Here is a 20,252-nt window from a genome sequence, read left to right on the forward strand (position 1 = left end):
ATGCAGAAAAGCAGCTGGAACATCTATCTTGTGAAAGTAACAAACGTTTTGGTTAGGTGCCTTCCTCTCCTACCCTTTCAAGGCTGCATGTGCCTTTTTAGTTCTGGAAATTAATACTTCAGAAGTCAGCCAGTCCTGCTAAAGTTGTATTTTGTTTGGCACTGGGAGAGTAGGAATCTCTTAATGATTAAAAAAAGAAGATGAAGAATCTGTAATTATATCTGTAGATATGAAGTTGTTATCATAGTTGTTTGAAATAGTGTTTCTTAAGGCAGGAGAAACAATTATGAATTATTAATGTGTTGTCTGCACACACTAATTAATACAGTAATTTCTTCAAGTTTGCCGAGCCAGAAGCCAAAATAAGATTAGAGATGATTCTGTAGATAACTAGAAAACTTTCTGTTGTAATGAGAAGTAATTTAATTTGAATGAATATTGAGTACACTAGACTTTTCTAGGGGGAGATTTGTGTGTTAAATATTCTCCTTTTTAAACAAAAACTTTAAGTATTTTTGTTCATTTTACTTTTACATTTTGCATCAACTTTACCTTTAAGTGCATTTATTTATTATAGTATTTTAAGCATGCATATGTGTGTATTGGAACCTTTGGAAAATTAGGTAACATTGCTTTTAAGACAGAATGCGGCCCTTATTAGATTTTTCTATTACATCCTTGGCTTAATGCATTAAAAAAAATTGTAATCTACAATGTTAGTGTGGTTCAATACAGTTGAACGAAATTATTTCAGAAAACCACCTTGCATACTGGGATAGCCTGAAATTGATATTTAGGCTGCAACCCTTGAGTTGTAATAGTTTTATACATTGAGCAATTTCATGTATTTGAGGTCAATGATTGAAGTTCTGGATTTTGAATAGTTAATGTGAGGTGGTTTTCACAGAACCACAGAATGGGTAAGGTTGGAATGGACCACAGTGTGCCATCTGATCTAACCTCCCTGCTCTACTAGGGTCATCACAGACCACAAAAACTGCATCTAGACTGTTAAATTTTAGACATCTTTTTCTGTATCATGGTTCAGTGAAGACCTGAATTCATGGAATGGAGTAGAAATGTTAATTTCATTTATGTTATAGCAAAATAAGGATAAGCATAATACACTTGAAATTTACTTTTGTAGTGCTGCCTGGAGACTAAAAAGTGGTATGGTTTTCTATCTTGCCTACTGTTACATCTCTGGCATTTTTCTTTGTAAATCAGGACTTCAGTGAATTGCTCCAGTGTTTGATTTGATGTGAATGCATTTTTGTGTAATGAAATAGTGAAAAGATATGTATGCCTATTTTTTGTTATGTTGTGTAAACTGTGACTTGGTCTCCCCAGTTGAAGTTCTTTTTTATTTTGTAGTTAGAGGTACATTATGTTGAAATCTCACAGAGCATCTTGTTTTTGTGCATCCACACATGCCAATAAGTGAATCATGGTGCCTTTCCCAAGCCTTGTATGAACAGGACTGGGGTAAGGGCTCTGGTTTTTTTACATCACACATTGGGTGCTTGAACTGGGTTCTAAAAAGTAAATTCTGTGCTTCTCAGGCACTTCTACTTGAGGTAACTGCAACACTTTTTATTTTCTTATTTCAACAAAGATCTTTTTAGTATTTGTGAATTTGCAGGTAGTTTGTTTCTCCTGAGATTACCTAGCATAAGTACTTCTCAGGATGCAGATTACTGACCTATTTATATTCTATGGGCAAACAAAGTCTTTAGAAAGCAAATCCTATTTGTAGGCAGCATTTCATTTGTGAGCTTAATTATCATATGCTTTGCACCTTTCTTCAGTGAAAATAAAAGACTTGGACTGTGCATTTAAAATCCTGCCTAGATGCACAAATCAGCTATAGGAATGATTTCAACTTTTTTTTTTTTTTTTTAATTTGGAAATGATGCCTGCTCTCAGTCCTCAGAAACTGAATGTGCAATCCTTCCTTTGCCAGCAGATTTACAAAGCTGGTTTACAAAGCTGGTTTGCTTCGTTCACAGTTTTTATCACCAGGAGGCACTGTAGGCAAAGAGAAAATGTGTGCGGTGCCAGCAGAGGAAACGAGAAGGTTTTGCAGTGCGCCTGGGTGTTACTCTGGGTGGGAGGGGCAAGGAAAAGGGAACCAGGATTGATACTTTGGAGTGGCATAGGTAAAGTAGTCAGCTCTCCAGCACGTTTTATAAAAATCACATTTGCAAACCTTGCACTCCTTAAACTCTGCTCAGACTCATTTTTTTGTAATTTACATACTGCACAGGAAGGTTTTCAGTTTGTCTGGCTTTGTCACATGAATGGGATTTTGCAAGACTCACCTGAGATTCTGCTGGTGTGCTTGTTTCTATTTCTGACGTTCTCATGAGTCTTTGTGAGACTTCATTCGACCAATACTTGGTTGAAAGATCTTCCCTGAGCAAAGTTCTGCAGCCTGGAGAAGAATGCAGAGGCAGTGCCTTTACTCTCTGCATTCAGAGTAGGTATATTTAAATAAAAACATGGACTCTATTTCATGTTTTGATATATGTTAGAATTAAAATTCTCACAAGTTAAAGGTAACAGTGATTACAGAGACCATATTCTGTCTGCTTGATGATAGTTTAACCCTCTTCTGAGCTCGGTTGTGTCCAGCTACACTAGAATTAACTACTTTGAATGAAAATATTCTGTTTGGCTTAAGGGCTAAATGTGCCTGAGATGCATATAATTTAACTTTTAGAGAGCTAAGTGTGTTTTTGTGAAGTATTGCTTCTTTGTGCTTTCATACCCTCTTGGCTTTTTAACCATCAGCTTTTGTCCAGTTTTTGTATTGGCATCCTGCTTGTGATTATGGTGCTGCAGCTTTTGTACTGCATGTTGCTCAGCAATTCCATATCCTGTTGTGGACCTGGATCTTCTCTTTGGCTGATCTGTGGGCTATGGCAAGTGTGTTCTCTTTCCTTTTGGGAAGTAACAGGTGTCTCAAATGAAAATAATGTACATAATGCTCAGAACAAGAATCAGAAAATGTGTATGGAGAAGTGAAGTAACTTGATGTTCTACTTGCAGGCTATAGTTTCAAGCTATACTTTGCAAAGATCCATAGGGTGGGGATTTTTTGGTTTGGTATTTTTGTTTGCTTGTTTGGTTGTTTTTTTGTTTGGTTTTGAAAAAGATGGTGCTGTAATACTAAAGGACTTTGCCTGTTTTGCTTGTTCTATTTTTATTAGGACTGAGAGGAGCATCAGGGAAGTCATTACCATTCTCCAAACAGTTCTTCCTGCAGGCTGTATCCATAATGAACTTATGCCTTGTGACAAGGGGGAAGAATTTGAGTCCTGCAGATTGCAGGTGGCAAATGCCTTGATAGGGCTATGAAGAGCTGTAAGGAAATAAGGAGCTATAAGCCTTGTGCATGCTTGTATTACATTTTAGATGGTTTTGCTGCTTGAAATAATCTCTAGGGATCTTAATTATTTTGTAATAGATTTAGCATTTAAGCAGAATTCAGAGTGGAAAAGTGGATACAGTAGTCTGCTTTGGTATTGCCAGAGTCAATAACAGCCCCATTTTTGCCTTAAAATGTGATTTTTGGTGTGAGTAGTCAGGAAAAGGCTTTCTCAAAAAACAGAAGAAAATTCTGTAAAATCTCGGAATTTGGGTGAATCCAGGTTTATGAAATTAAGTTACTTTAAAACATAATTGCGGCACTGCCTTAAAAGTATAGACTGTGGTTCAAATCTTCAGTTTTTAATGTTATCAAAAGATGGAGTGGAAATTACTGCTCACTTCTCAAACAGTCTGAATGTTATTAAATATAATTAAAAAAAAAAAAGATTGCAATAAATGCTGTGAATGCTTACTAACTAATGATGAATCAAAAAAACTGGAGATATGGAAGTCTATTACAATTTTCTTTTGGGGGCAGAATTTATTGGAAGAAAGCTTAGCATACTAAATAACACTTCAAAAAGTATTTTCTTTCTGTTTCCTTCCAAAATAGAGTCCAAGTAGTCCAGGGTATAATAGAATAATATAATTTTAGAGGATTGTGCTTTTAAAAATTACAGTCTTAATATTGGCACTGTGATTTTGAATTTTAGTTGCCAAAATTCTGTCATGCAAATACTAACCATATAGTAGAGTATAGAGTGGAATACTAACCACATAGTAGAGTATAGAGTAGAGTGTTCTGAGATGGAATTTTTCTAATATGCTGCAGGGGTTTTCCACATTCATGATCCATTCAGGAAAAGAGATTTCCCTTATAATGATTGAACTCTAGTCTTGTGTAATTCTGTATAGATTCTGACATCAGTTCTAGTGAGTTTTAGAGATACTGAATAAATAAATAAGCTCACAATACTGGAATTTATTTGCTTTCTTTTTATATGTAAATTATAATCTGTGAAGTGAATAAAGCATGTTAGAATACTTGTCTTTAGCATGGATGAAGCTGTGGAATTATTGCTTGTATTTTGTAAATTAAAATATGTTTCCGTGGGTTTGTGCATCCTGTGCAAGAGTAAATAAATTTCAACACTGCAGCTTGAGTGTTCTTTTGAAACAATTTATAGCTATTCGAGTTTTCTGGGAACAAATCTTAACTTTTAATTTTTTCTTATTTTTACATTTTATTTGTGAAGTTAGAAGCACCAGACAGTCTTCTTAACACTCATCTACTACACTAGTAGAAGTGTATATTAAATGTAAATAGTGAGATAATTAAATTAGCAAAGCCATCTCTGTGGACTCTGAAATACAGTTTAAATAAACTATTCTCTAGGTTTTACATTTTTGAATTACTCTTAAGTGTATAAAGTACCTGGTTAGGTATATAAAGTGCCATACATCAATGTTCTATTCAGGAGAAACTCTTCATGACCCACTTATAACTGACTTGCATAGTAGTCATTCTTGGTTTGTTTCTGCCTGCTGGTTTTAGTGTGAACTACCTCTCTTTGTGAAGCTGTTTTCCACTTCTTCAAAGTTTTTTCAGCAGAAATAGGCAGGAGTGTTATGGTTCATTCATTAATATGGTTTATGCATTTTATAGTAATTTTAGTCAAAGAAATAGAAGCTACAGGATGTATTCGAAGAAAGTCACATCTGTTTGTCAGTACTCTTCCCTTTCTAGAAAGTAAACGTGAATTCTTGATGAATTCTTAAGTTCATTCTTCTCTTTTTGTGAAATTCTTCTATTAAAATATATAGATATTTCTCAATTATCTTTTTTTTTTTCTTGGCAGCTTTTGAAGAGCTTGAGAAGGCTTTAAGTATGGCCCAAAAGACAGAGGAAGCCCGGAAAAAACTGCAGACAGAAATGGATGAAAAAATTAAAGCAGTAGAAAAGGCAAGTGAAGAAGAGAGAGTAAATCTTCAGCGGGAACTAACCAGAGTGAAACAAGAGGTGGTTGAGATTATGAAGGTAAAAACTTTATTACAGTTATACCATTGTTGTAAAATACATCAGTATGGCAGAACTCTGTTATAAAGCTTTTGGTAGTTAATAAAACCTGTAAAAATGATTTTCTGTGATTAAAGATTTGCTTAATGAAAAATAGAAAACTCTTCATGGGTTTTTTTGCTCAATCAATTTAAATCAGTTAATTAATGGCATGTAAAAATAAAACCTTGTAAGATAAACTTTGCTTCACAGTATTTAATAAAATTATTTATTAAAAGTACACTTGAGACTTTAAACAGAGGCAAGAAGAGGAGACTAATGTCAGGAAGCTCACACATTTCCACCAGGATCTTGAGTTTTAATCAGTTTTAGCTTTTAATCATTATCCTAGCTGAGTATGTGTAAATGTTAAGGAATTTGTTGCATATTGTTTGCTGTTTAAAAGTTCCTATAATTTGCTTCATCTGGTATATTTAGGTAGGAACTGCTTTTTAGGTACTTCATATGCTTTGTGAAGCTGTAAATTTGAACACCCTTAAGTTACATTCTTTCATTGGCATTCATAATGGTATTAATTTTTCTAAGAGCTAAGATGCTTTAAGGGGATGACTGACGTGCTTTACATTATTCTTAAATAAAGCATGTATGTAGGTTGTAGATGACTGTCTACACGGAGTATCACCACTTGACTTTCTGGCTCCTGAAATAAGAACACTGGGAAAACTACAAAGAAGTTCTTTTTCCAATGTATTATCATGTTTGAACTGAAAACACTTAAGTTTGCCTTGGAAAAAGAGTATTTAGAAACTTTGGTGGTTACTTTTGTACAACTATGAAAGAATTGAGAAGGAAGATAGAATATTTTCAAATTTGAAAATAAGAACTGTCAGAGATTACTATTAAGCAATTGGTGTGATCATAACTTATTCAAAGGGTGCAAAGAGATGGTTCTGGATTCTTCTGTTTGTTGCACTACCTTCTTAGGAAGGAAAGGTAGAAAGTGTTTTGTTAGTTACAGTTTGGCAATTATTTTTTTCTGACTTTGATTCACAGAAGTCTTCAGAGGAACGAGTTGCTGAACTAGAAAAAATCCATAAAAAAGAACTGGCTACCAAAGAGCAGGAGCTAAATGAGAGATTACAGGCTCAAGAAAAGATATTCCAGGAGAAGATGAAGGCAGCTCTTGTAAGTAAACCTAAAATGCATAGGAAGAAGCTTCTCTAAGTGTGAGTTGGGATTAGAATTCTTGAGTTGGCACTATTTCACAGTGAGAGTCCTTTTGTTCTCAAAGAGAAGCGTGCTCTCTAAAAGTCAGATAGTTCAGAGACTTCAGCAACATGAAAAGAAAGCAGCTGCCATGATCCAGACTGAATAGTATCACTATCAGTGTTAAGCAGCAGCTGTATCTTGTGGAAACTATTTATTTTTTAAATTTTTTTTTTAAACTTGCATTTTAATATCTTCCTATGGGTCATTGGCAATCTGCCCCAGCAACTAGAGTAAAAGAAGTACAAAAAATGAGGCTGTTTGAAAAATGTTTGTATAGTTATGTCTGGCTGTATTGTGTTATGTGAACAGGGTTAACTATTCATAGTGTTTGACATCAGAAAAAGAATTTTCTTCAAGATCAGACTGGGAAGAATTGTTGGCATTCTTTGCACTTTTTCATGTAATCCACTATAGATAATCATGTAGTTTTGCCTAAATAATTGATATGAATGAAACATATATGTATATATATCATCTATATATATCTGTTACAAATAGTGGATTGTTTTTTGTGCACCTCCATGATGGGTAGGGACTAGAACTGAGAGACTTCAACAGCCCTGTCCTGAGTATATTTTTCTACCTGTTTGACTGGTTACTTCCTTAATTGTAAGAAACAGAAGCTTGAAAATATATTAGCAGTGTAATCAAGTGAGAACAAACTTTATTCCTCTCAGATGTTATTCTCAATTAATATTGATAAACAAACCAAAACTGGAGGCTTGATTGCATTATGTCTTTCATGCAAAGACAAATGGTTTCCAAGAAAAAAAAGAAGTGATTTATTACAATTATGTTTTCACAGATCAAATGTGGCTTTGTGTTGAAAATAAAGTTGATTATTGTATGACATCTATTAGCTGACTTGAAAATATAATTTCATAATGTTCTTGAAGGTGTGATAACTGTATTTATAGTTTATTGTTTACTTCATGCAGGAAAAAAATCAGAGTGAGTGCCTAAAAGCCCTTCAAGAACGAGAGCAGCAAGAATCCCTAGCCCTAGAAGAATTAGAACTGCAGAAGAAAGCCATACAGTCTGAGTGTGACAAGAAAGTTCAGAAGATGCATCAAGAAATAGAGACTTGTAGAACTGTGAGTAGATTTCAAAAGACTAAGCATTTACAAGTGTGTGTTTAACTGTGACAAATGTTTACAAATGGTGATTTGTTGTGATTGTGTTTTGTGGGACTAAAGTGACAAAAGTTTAATATATTGCCATGCTATTCTGCAGCCTCTAGTTTTTTATAAAATTACTTGGCAAAATATGGAAATAAATTCACTTTATAGTATGGTGTGGGATATGAATTTGTATCCATCTACTTAATTTTTAGGTATGTTATAAAGAGGAGTTAAATTTCAGACTGTATTATTTCTGGGTACTGCTACCTTACAAAATGCTCATAAGGATACTTTAGTAAATGTTACAAAGGAGTGTTTGAGATCACTTTAAAAAATCAGCAGCAAGGGTATCAGTAAAAACCACATTTAATAATAAGCGACAGCACAACAAAATTTGTTTGTAAGACTCACTATACCACTTACAGTACATTTAAAGCACACTAAGGAAAAACAAGCAACAACAAAACCAACAAAATCCAGGCAATCAAACAGAAATGAACTGAGAGCTATCTAGGGGGTGTGTGTGTGGGAGGGAGTGTGTGTGTGTGTGTGTGTGTGTATGTGTGTGTGTGTGTGTTAGGTACATGTGACAAAAGGACAGTGAGAACACAGATCAAAAGGAATGCAGCTAAAAGTTTAACAGCACTCAAACTTAAGAGTACTTTAATTTAAATTGTACCTTAAACCTAACAGTTTAACAGAGGAATAGTACTTAACTTGTACCTCACTGAACATACAACCTTATCTTAACAATTTAACAGAGCAGGAACATTTAACAGCATTTAGCCTAACCTGTAAGTTCAAATTAACAACTTAGCAAAGAAAACACTTGGCAGCATTCCACTCAGCTTGTAACTTAATGACTTAACCTTACTACAGGTCTAACTTGCTTAGATACCTGAGGTGCTTAAAAATCTAAGAAAGCAGTATTTCTCCCAACTTTGCTATAGCATGTGCATGCACACAGACATAAAGAGTCAATTTAAGCAAGACGCCTGTGAAAAATTCCCCTCTAAGGAAAGTGAAATACTCACTTTGGATGCCTTTGCATCTCCCCAACAAGTGAAGGGTTGAGCCTTGAGGAATGAGGATGTTGGCCCAGTATTGGTAATTTTTTTTTGGTGAATCCTCTGAATAAAAGATCTTGAGAGTCTGCTACTTCTGACAGGTGGCCCACTCAGAGGGAGATTGCTGGTTGCAGCCTCCAGGAGAGCTCAGAGGGCCCAGTTTGGACTGCTGTTTACAGGATTGCTAGAGAGTGGGGATTTAGTCATAACAATGTTTTGTCCTGGCCACAGTTTCTGTTGGCACATTCTCTGGAAGTGTGAGAACAGGGATGTTATGCCATTCAGGCAAGTAAAATAGTTTCCAGTGCTGTTTGTAAGGAAAACCCAAGCTCATTAGACAGCAGCAGTTTCTGGGAATTCACAGGTTTTTGATGAACTTGGGAAGTGCTGAGTCCAGGTGCTGTTTTTTCAAGGCTGAGGTCTAACCAGCATTTCTCAGATATCATTGCAGCCTGAAAAGGAGGGGGAATGCACCACCATAGTAAGCAAAATGATTTGCTTAAAATTTTGAAGTGTCCTTTGCTTTATTTAATGAGTAAGACTGTATTATCTGCTAATGCAAGTTTGTACATTATTCCACCACTTCCAGATATTAGTTTAGAAGTTTTGCCTATAGAAGCATTAGAGCTTAACCAGCAGCATTTCCATGGGAGGTAGAATTATGATAAATCAGTAGGCAGGTACAAAACTCTAAAATACTATTGTAAATTCCCTATATTTTTTACCCTATATGTTGGTACTTTAGTTTAGGAAGAAAATGCGAACATAGCTCTCATAATGTCACTTGACTTACTTTATTTGAATTACTTACATTTTGTTCAAGTTTTTGTGTTTAATTATATTGCAGTGAAATAGAATTTTTTTGTTAGTTAACTAACTCTCCATATTGAAAGCAAAAGTAAGAACAAACCAGATGAATGAAAGGCTTATAGAAGAGGTTGACATTAATTAAAAATAATGAAATAAGAGACCTGTAGTTATGTGAACCTTGTAAGATTTAAAAAAATTTAATCAAATTTTTACCTTTTGAATATTCATATTCTTTTAAAAATGTTTTCTAACAGAGGATTCTTGAACTGGAAAGCTCTCTTGCAAAGTATTCGCAAGATGACAGAAAGCAGTCAGAGGAATTAAATACTCTCATGGAGTCTGAAAAAAACCAACACAGTAAGGAAATCAGTGATATGGTTGAAAAACACAATAAAGAACTGGAGAACATGAAACAGCAGCAAGAAAAGCTTTGGACAGAAAAACTTGAAATTTTAAAGCAACAACAAATAATTGAAATAGAAAAAATAAGAGAGAAACAACAACAAGAGATGCAAACTGTTTTAAAAGAGAAAGAAACAATTTTCCGTGCACACATAGAAGAGATGAATGAAAAAACATTAGAAAAACTTGATGTGAAACAAACAGAATTAGAAGCACTGTCTTCTGAGCTATCAGAAGCACTAAAAATACGTCATGATTTAGAACAAGAGCTCTCAGAATTAAATAATAAAATGAGTGAAGCAAAGCAAGACTTGAAAGGAAAGTTGGAAGAAGAGAGAAAACAGCACAATGAAGTGATTGAAACAATGTTAAAAGAGCATGAAATATCTATTCAAGGTGTTGAGAAGGTACTCAAAGAGGAGCTCAACAAGCTCAAACAGTCACTGGAGGAGAAAGAGAGACATTTGGAGGAGTTAAAAGTATGTGAACAGAAAATGAAGGAATCTGCAGAAAGATCTGAAGCTGAACTTGCCCAAGTGTCTGCAAAGCTAGAGGAGCAAAGCAGTGAAAATACACGGAAAGTAACCACTCTAACACAGCAATATGAATGTCAACTGGAGGACCTACAAAGAAAGGCTGATGAGATGAAGAGAAGTCTGACTGAGAAGGAAAATGAAATGGAGCACATGAAGAAGTTGCAGAACAAGCAAGTGGAAGAGCTTAAACAGGAACTGATAGCTGCAGAAGAGAGAATTAGTGCTTTACAAGGAGAGTATGAAGGTAAACTGAAATGTCAGGAGAAGAAAGTGGAGAAAATGAAACAGAAATCAAAAGATATGCAGGAAACTTTCAAAAATAAACTTGCTGAACAGGAAGCTAAACTAAAGAAAGAGCTTGAAAACAAGCAGCTGGAATTCAGTCAGAAAGAGAGTGAATTCAATACCAAAATTTTGGAAATGGCACATGCCAGCTCATCTGGAATCAATGATGCAGTGTCAAAACTGGAATCTAATCAGAAAGAGCAACTAGACAGTCTTGCTGAGGACCACAGGAGGAAACTGGAAGAAGTAATCCAAAGTTGGGAAAAAAAGCTTGATCAACAGATTGAAGAGCTCAAGGAAGAACATGATATGGAACTGCAAGAGAAAGAGAAGGAAATTGGAGACCTGAAACAGAAACTTTTCATCTTCAGTGCTGAAAAGGAGGACTCCAGAACAGAAATAACCCAGCTGAAGGAAGAACAAGTGAAAAAGGAGGAGTGCATGAAGGAGTTGCAAGAACAGCTAACGCAGTCAGTGGCTAAGGTGAATGCTTTGTCAGATAAGGAAAGTGACCTGAAAACACAATTGAAAAAATTGGAAAGTGATCTTAAACAGTCCCTGAATCAGCAGACAGAACTTCAGGAACAGCTCATTAAGCAGAAAGCAGTTGAAGAGAAGGACAAAGCCACAATTACAGAGCTAGCTGATACACTGAGAATCCTTGAAGAGAAACTCCAAACTGTGCAATCTTCTCAGTATAAAGATCATGAAAATTATGAGAAAAAAATAGAGGCAATTCGGCTAAAAGAAACTGAGATCAAAAGGTTGTCAGAAGAACTTACAGCCCAGTTAGATGCTTGGAAGAATGCTGAAGCTTCATTGCAAACTAAAGGCAATGAATTAATTGAAAAATGTATAGAAAAAATTGGCACAGTAATATGTAAAATTGCAGACTGTGAGAGCCAAACTGCTAAAGTTAAAGAAGCAATATTAATCAAAACAAATAAGATAACTGAGCTAGAAGCTCAACTTAGAGAAATAACAGAGCATCATTCTGCTGCTACTACTTCTTTGCAAAAGTCAATACAAGAATTGCAGGAGAAGGACAATTTAATTATGTCCATGAAAGCTGACATTGCAGGACTTGTAACAGAAAAGGAACGATTGCAAAAAGAGGGAGGACATCAGCAGCAAGCAGCATCAGAGAAAGAAACTTGCATAACACAACTGAGGAAAGAGTTATCTGAAAATATCAATGCTGTCACATCAATGAGGGAAGAACTCCAGGAAAAACAATCTGAAGTGTCTGCTCTCAACAAAACAGTTACTGACCTTAATGTTAGACTTGAAAGCACAGTGAGTTTAACAGAGAAGGAAGAAGCCATATCTCTCTTAAGCAAACAACATCAAGAGGATCGGTTGAAGTTGTTAAATCAAGTAGAAGAGTTATCATCCCGAGTTGAGATGCTGAGTCAAGAGAAAGCATCAGCTCTTGATCAGATAGATCATTGCAAGGCCCAGCTGTCAGAGTGGAAGATGAAAGCACAAACCAGGTTTACACAAAATCATGATACTATCAAAGATTTGCAGAGCAAACTTGAATTAAGAAATACCGAAGCCAGTAGAAAAGATGAAGAGCTAAATAAACTGAAGGAACAGCTGGCTAAACAAAGCAGGAATCTTGATAGTTTAAAAAGTGAATTGGAGCAAAAGCAAAACAGGAAGGAAAAGGAAGAAAGTGAGTTAAGCTCGAAGTTAAAAAAACAAGCAGCAAAAATTGCTGAACTAGAAAAAGACATTGCTCAGAAAACTTCAGAAAATGATTCCTTGGTGGAGGAACTTAAAAAGTGTAATGAACAAAAAAACACAGAGAAAGAAGAAATAACTTGTCAACTCCATCAGGCAGAGAAGGTGGCTTTTGAAAAGGAAAGCAGATTTAAGAAGGCTGAAGAAAAAGTACTTAACCTTGAGAAGCAAATAAGTTCATTGAAAGCTGATTTTGAAGCAAAGGAGAAAGAATTTGATCAAATGAAGTCGATGATACTTAAAAGGAAAGATGAAGAACTGAAAGAATTAGAAGAGAGACTTAATGCAGAGAACAGCAGTAAACTGGCTGATTTGAAAAAGAAGGCAGAGCAAAAAATAGGTTCTATTAGAAAGCAATTATTGTCTCAGATGGAAGAAAAGGAACAACAATTAAAGCAAGATAGGGAGGATCAGTTAAGGAAGTTGGAGCAGAAAGTGCAGGAGAGAGAAGCCAAAATTGAGTCCTTAGAAGAAAAAATTAAGTCAACAAAAGATTCCACAGAATTAGAGAAGGAGATGCTGGAAAAAGTAGAGAGTGTAAAAGCTGCTGTAGAACAAGAGAAAAAAAACTTACTTGAGAGTGTCCAACAGACATATGAAGAGAAAATGCAGGTGTTACAGAAGGGCTTAACTGAAAAAGATGCGTTATTACAGAAGTATGAGAGGGAACAACAAGAGAGTAATGACTGCCATCTAGAACTGCAAAACAAACAGAAGGAACTCCTTAAAAAACTAGAATGTGTTGAGAAGAGCCATCAGGAAGAGCAGGTTAGGACCAAAAGTCTCAGGGAAGAACTTGAGGAGCAAACCAAAAAATATTCGTTGTTAGTGGATGAACATGCTTGTTGTGGTGGTGTTTTAGCAAGCAGTAAGGAAGAATTGAAGGTTAAAGAACAAAAGTATCTTGATATGGAGAATATAATTGGAGATTTACTGAAAAAAATGCAGGAAAAGGAGGCAGTCAGTCAGTCTTTAGAACAGAAGATAAAAGAGTTAGAAAATAATATAGTGAAGAAAAATGAAGTGCATAAGATTGAGATGGAAGATATGAGCTTAAGATATGAAGAAAAGCTAAAATGTCTACAGGAACAGTTGGGTGAAAGAAATGACAGTCTTAAGGTTTTTGAGGAAAATGCTGAAGAAAAGGCCAGGTCCGTTTTGGAGCTGCAGAAGTCACTGGATGATATGCAGAAGCAACAGAAGGACTTACAGACTAAACTGGAAGAGACTGAAGGGGAGAAACAGAAACTATGCAAACAGGTGAATAATCTTCAAAAAGACATACGTGCTCTGCGAAAGGAACATCAGCAAGAGCTTGACATAGTCAAGAAGGAGTCCTTAGAGGAAATGGAACAGAAAATCAGGTAAATTCTTTGTTCCTGTTTGTGTTGCCATTTCTGTATTTTATCTCTGGCCTCTAAAACCTCAAGAATACTTTTCTAAAACTCAGTTTGTAATGAGGAAATAGTGACTGATATTTTTCTTTAATTGTTCTAAATAGACTTAGAGAAACAAAAAGAAAAGAGGTTTGACATTTGGCAAATATTTGGTAATACCGTTTCTGATCTATTTCAGTGATGGTTATTTTCAACACTGCTGAAACATATAATTCTACTTTTCTCAAACAGGAAACAAAGTTTATTAAAACTTAGTACTGAGAGCTTCATGTTCAGATGATATCAATAATAGTTCATACACACTTTTCTTATATACATACAATTATTTTTATGACACATTCTTTTCTCTCTGTTCTTTGACCTCCCCAGCAAAAACTCCATATCTTTGAAAGGATTCAAGTCTGGGTTATTTTTAAGTGAAATACCTGTGCCTACCAGATGAATTAGATAGGAGAGGAAGAAGATGCCTCCCTGAATCTCAGAATTCATATAATTCAAAACCATCCCGTTCTACAATATTGTTGAAGAAATTTCCACATCTCTTGCCTTGCCTTGCCTGTGTTTTCCCACATTCTTTAAGTGTTATATTTCTTTGCTGTATCTTTTGACATTTTTGTACAGGTGTGAACAAGAAGATATTGAGTTAAAGCACAACTCCACCTTGAAGCAGTTAATGAGAGAGTTTAATACTCAACTGGCTCAAAAAGAGAGAGAATTGGAAACAGCAGTAAAAGAGACAATCAGTAAGTGAAATATTAATATAACCGTAATCATTAAAATAGTCAGAGAACTGAATCTTCAGTTATTGTTGTTTTGGAAGAGGGATTTTACCTGTGACTGTGATAAACACAATATGTGTTTCATGAATGTCTAGAGAACTGAGGTAAAGAACTTCTCTTGCTCAGGAAATAACTTAAATATTAATTGTAGTACAATTAGGAAAATGCATATGTAGCTGTTCTCAGGATGGATCTTTGATCCAGCACTCTTCACATCTGCCATGGTAAGAGTTACCCATTACAGCTATAGATGCCTATCTTTCTGTTATACATATAAAAGAAAAGAAAATGAGAGTAAAACTTTGAAGATGAAAGTGCATTCGTAAGTTTCCATTGCAATGCTACTTTGTCTGATGGTGTGGAAAAATGAATTTTCTTGGCAAGTTTTCCTTATAGTTACTTTAATGCATTTTAAAAATACTGTTATGACATAATAAAAAAAAAAAAGAACAAACAAAAAACATGCTTTATTAATACCACTTAATTTTTTTTTTTTATAGGTAAAGCCCAAGAGGTAGAGAATGAATTGATAGAAAATCATCACATAGAGACAACACAGTTGCATAAAAAAATTGCTGAAAAAGATGATGATCTAAAAAGAACTGTGAAAAGATATGAAGAAATCCTCGAGGTACTTTTGTGAAAAGTGATATGACTACATAAATTTCAAAATAACTCTTTTTTGATTGCATGGCTAGACAGAAAAACTGGAGTTCTTCCTAGTAAAGGTCTTACTACTTCAATTACACCTGATATGTCTGGTGACCCAGCTTGCAATTAAAATATTTTTGTTTCTGTGGTTTATGGGCATGAAAGAACATCAGAAATTAAGCCCAAACTGATCATTCAGTAAAAATTAGATGACTAAGTCCTTACATCCTTGAGCAGTTTGTGTGCCAGACTGGAATTTAAGTGACATTTAAGCTTTTACAAGAGTTGTGGTGGTGGTGTATTTTTTTAGTAAGAATTTAAACGCAGTGTTTATGGGCCAGTCTCACTCTCTGTATCCTTCCTCTGATGCCCTGCTGAGATTGGTACCATAGCCCTTAAAGTCAGGTTCTGTTCCATACAGGGTGCAGTATGTTTGCATAGTTTTTATGTTAATAAAGATTTCTTTTTTTTTTGCTTGTAATGAACAGTCGTTCTGCATGATATTTGCAGATAGACATGATTTGTCTCTAGTAGCATTTCAGCCAGAATTTACCAGCCAATTTCAATTTAAAAATACTTGACTAAGGATGCCTCAGTTTTTATCTAAGTAGATTGTCCCAGTCCTGCCTGTGTGTGTTGAAAAGATTAAATGGTTTTCAGCGCTAGACTGTATATCATGTCAGAATGCAGGCTTTGACTTTGTTCATCTTAGTCCTCTTTGCACAAATAGTGTAATAAAAAAGACTGTCCCATTAATAGAGTCAGCAGTAAAAGATGTAAGTGGACTGTTTGTTTGTGATCAGTTACCAGTCCAAAGATCTATGTACTTAACATTACTGAGTGCTTCATACTAAACGTTTCAAACATGTAAGCAGGCTGGTGTGTTTCACTCTGGTTTTTGAACTTCTAGCAGGTTGAATAGCATTAGCAGGGTTTTAAATTTAGAGTCCTTTTGTTTCCTAGTTTAGAAAAAATGATTGATATTTTTAAAAAGGTTGTTTTTTTGGGGAGTTTTGGAGGGTTTTTTGGTTTATTTTTGGTTTTGGTGGGGTTTGTTGTTTTGGTTTTAGGGTTTTTTGTGTGTGTGTGTGTGTTTTGTTTTTTTGTTTATGATTTTTGTTTAGTTTTGTGGGGGTTTTTAAAATTAATGTAGGTCTAAATTCTGCATTTCTGGTGGATTTAAATTTTTCTTACCTTAGTGTGCAGTGTGTTGCCATTCAAGTCCTTACTTTATAGATGCAGATAGGTATGTGATTTCAAGTCATGCAGGTGCAATTCCTCTGTGTTTTCTGATCCTTTCATCCTTAATGTCAGAAACAAGCATCATGTAGTCAATCTTGTAGTATGATCTTGAGGGTTTAGGCTAATTTGACTTATGGACAATTGGAAGACATGAAAACTGTCGTTTTTTGCATCTTATTGATGATGGCAATGACACGGTTACCTGAAGCTGAAATAAATGTTAGTTTGATATTTTAAGTAACAGAGTACATAGGTATTCTGTATATCTGTCTTTTGTAGGTATATTTCTGTTATTTTAGGGAATTAAAAAAAAATTAGATTTTTTTTTTTTCTGAAAGAGATATTGCAAGCATCTCAAAAGTTGAGAAATATTTAATTGAATGTATATCATGTTCATTGACATCTCTGATAGAAATAGGAACATCACCAGATTTAGCCTAAAGTTATCAGTTGTTACTCCACTTACACTTGACTTGGCTTATGGTGTCTTTGAGAAATTTCATACCATGCAGAGAAGTTTGTCTCAGATGGTAAGAAGATGAAGCAAAAATAAAGCCAATTGCAAGAATGAATCTTGCTCTTATAACTTTGTTGGTCTCTGCTGCATTTTAAACATGGTTGATGCTAAAAATTGTCTAACTTGATTTGAGTATTTATCCTCAGAAGACAAGAAAGAATCATTCTGTCTGTTAAACTTAAAATTATTTACTTGTGAGGTGCTACACTTTCACTTTGTGTTGTTTTCTTTCATGAAAACTTTGATCACGTACAATTTCATTAAAGTCTCCCTGAATAAAGGATTTTTTAGACTGGCATAGCCTCTAATTTGGGAGCAAGTATTTTTTCTTAAGCTGAAGTATATCATTAGAGAAAAATTGATTGCTTTCCAGCCAGTTTATATTAAGCCAAACTATGAGCTAAAATTTGAATACCTAACTTCAGTTACGTGTCCTTTCATCTGTTGTAATGCCTTCCATGAGAGTACAGGATAAGCTTTCTGATTAAGATTTGAGAAATTTTAACTTTTTGAAGTCTTAGTGAATTGTGATTAAAAGCTATTGGGATAGCATGTAGTTTATTTTCAGAGTATGCCAGGTACTATATAGAACAATAAGTTCTTACTGTAAATACAGATCAGTAGCATGTTGGAACCCCACTTGATCACTAATAATTTCAAATTTAAAATAATAATCTCTCTTCAGGGCTTTATCCAAATAATTGCTCACAGGTGTTACAAAAGTGTCATTCATCATTTTGAGTTTAATTTCTTTTCAGCCTTTCAACTACCTTTTATAACTAAAAATAAAGTGCATTCAATTGTGATTTTTAAAACTGAACAGTTGTGTGCAAATTGTTAAATTTTAGATTCTTGATAGAGAAAAAAAAAAAAATCTGCAAAAGCCAAAACAACAACCATCACTATCCCTGAATATGCCAGGTATTGAGAAATTTTGACCTGCAAAGTACAGCCATCTATAAAAAAATGAAAAAAAATTCTGAGAAATGAATAATTGTTGGTGCTCTTCTGAGGGCATAGAAAAATAATACCCTTGAGCATGGGTATTTTTTAAACTTTGAGGTTGTAAAAACTGCTCAGATATTGCGTCTTCTCGTTCTTGTGGGCAGATTTGCTTTATTTCTCTTTGGTGATGCATTCTGAACTGAGGGTCTGCATGGGGAAGGTGTTTTATTCTTAAGTCATGTGCAAGGAGCACCTTAAAAATTGGTCTTAGAGGGAACTAATTCCTTTATTAGTAAGTAAGTCTGTTAAGCTTAGATCAGCTTTCTAGTCCTACACTTACTTTTCCAGAGAATATTCTGTGCCATTCTAAGTTTTACTTCTGGGATTTTTGAATAGAATAAAATTTCCATCAGCAGTTCTGGACTTGTAATCAGTTAATTAATTCTACTAATTTGACTTGAAGTACTTGGCTCTACTGTGTTAGTAGAGCCATCAGCTGTCTGACTGCCCTGTTAGCATGAGTAAAACTAGAGTTTCAGTTTTGTTCAGCAATGGAGACATGCACTAGGAATTGGAGTGCTGTTTTATAAGGTGCCTAACATATTCTCTCACAAAAAGGCCAGAGGAGACACAATTTTTAAAAATACTTGTTTTTTCAAAATGCCATATAGATGGATTAACTTCCTAGGATTTAGGTCATTGTATTTTTTTCCTATACAGGAAAAGTTAATTTCCTCCCTGCCATTCTTGTTATTGCTTCTTTCTTCCACAGTGAATACTGCCTTCCAAACGCTTGAGAATGGGAAATTGTTGGTCATTGTTTTGGAAAATGTCCTTAAAGCTGCTTTAGTAACATCTTTGTGAGAGTGGCTGAGAAAAGGATTTAGGTCCTTGTAGCTTCCATAATATAGGAATTAATTCTGTGTCGTCATCTACCCCTTCCTTGAAGGTTATGACCTTCATGCACTTACTGGATTATACTCAAATGCTATTTTAGTGCCCAAGAGAAATAGATCTTTTTTCGAATTTAAAAAAATGTAATTGTAATCCCAGCTATGTAATCTTTGTTGCTGGAGTCCTACAAAGTCTTGTTAAGCACAAATTCTTTTTCTTGATCTGTTCTGTAGGAGTCTGGTATAACTAACTTTTACATATATATCAAGCATATCCTTTCTGTGTATAGTATAACATTTGTTGATTGCTTTATGTCCACCATAGTTAAAATTTTGAGTAGTTAGATGATTAATTTTTAAGGTAATTTTTTGCCTTTATTTTGAAGTCTCGTGAAGAAGAGATGACAGCAAAAGTTCATGAGTTGCAGGCACAGCTGGAAGACTTGCAGAAGGAATACAAACAAAGGATTGCAGAAGAGGAGCATTGCAACAGTGAAAAAGTGAGCTGACACTGACATTTGTTTTTGTATCTCTAAGTGTGAAATTCTTGGTCAACATGAAATTCTATAGTTTATTCCTAATTGGACTTTATTTATCTGGCCTTTCACATACAAAATTAATCTCTTTAGAATCTGCAATATTTGATACTACCTTTTAATTGGTATGTTGAAAAGTCCATTTCTGTTATTATTAAGGTGAGGGGGTTTCGTCCTCTACATGTGTTTATGCTGATTTTGCTTCCCTTTAGAAGGAAAGAAAATCCCATTAAGTCATTTTTAGAGAGATTTTTCAAAAATTCACATTTCAGAGCTGTCTGAATTAGTACGTTTAATATATCAATTATGGACAGAGAGGCCTTCATTCTTTTGTCTTTCTGAGATTACATTTTAATTTGAGGAATTCTTTGGTCAACATACTGCTAGTTATCATTATTATGCTGAGGAGAGAAAAAGTGAATGAGTTATTGAGTCATTGATGAGAATTCATATTGACCTTACTTTTACATTTTTCATTTTTACAACAGGTAGACCTGAGGAGAGTAAATTTATGTATTTGACATTAGAAACCTAGTGTACAAAGTACCTCACTGTCCTACTGTTTGTTACTCATGCCTTGCACTTGCATACAAAACCCTTTTTATTACTTTTCATAACTATTCCATTGTATGTGTTTTCATAACAGAAAATGCAGAAATATTTGTAT

General features: G+C 34.7%; 1 protein-coding gene across 6 annotated transcripts in view; it reads left to right on the plus strand.

Moving 5' to 3' along the window:
• Positions 1–20,252, plus strand: part of GOLGA4 (golgin A4) — a 69,924-nt gene that overhangs the window by 35,808 nt on the left and 13,864 nt on the right. For all 6 annotated transcript variants that reach the window (XM_079302902.1, XM_079302906.1, XM_079302905.1 and 3 more), the window contains 7 exons: positions 5,232–5,410; positions 6,443–6,574; positions 7,597–7,752; positions 9,911–13,989; positions 14,644–14,765; positions 15,302–15,432; positions 19,436–19,549. In XM_079302902.1, the coding sequence (XP_079159028.1) occupies positions 5,232–5,410; positions 6,443–6,574; positions 7,597–7,752; positions 9,911–13,989; positions 14,644–14,765; positions 15,302–15,432; positions 19,436–19,549 (4,913 nt within the window). The remainder of the gene's footprint in view (positions 1–5,231; positions 5,411–6,442; positions 6,575–7,596; positions 7,753–9,910; positions 13,990–14,643; positions 14,766–15,301; positions 15,433–19,435; positions 19,550–20,252) is intronic.

This window comes from Erithacus rubecula, assembly GCF_903797595.1.
Source record: "Erithacus rubecula genome assembly, chromosome: 3".
NCBI lineage: Eukaryota > Metazoa > Chordata > Aves > Passeriformes > Muscicapidae > Erithacus > Erithacus rubecula.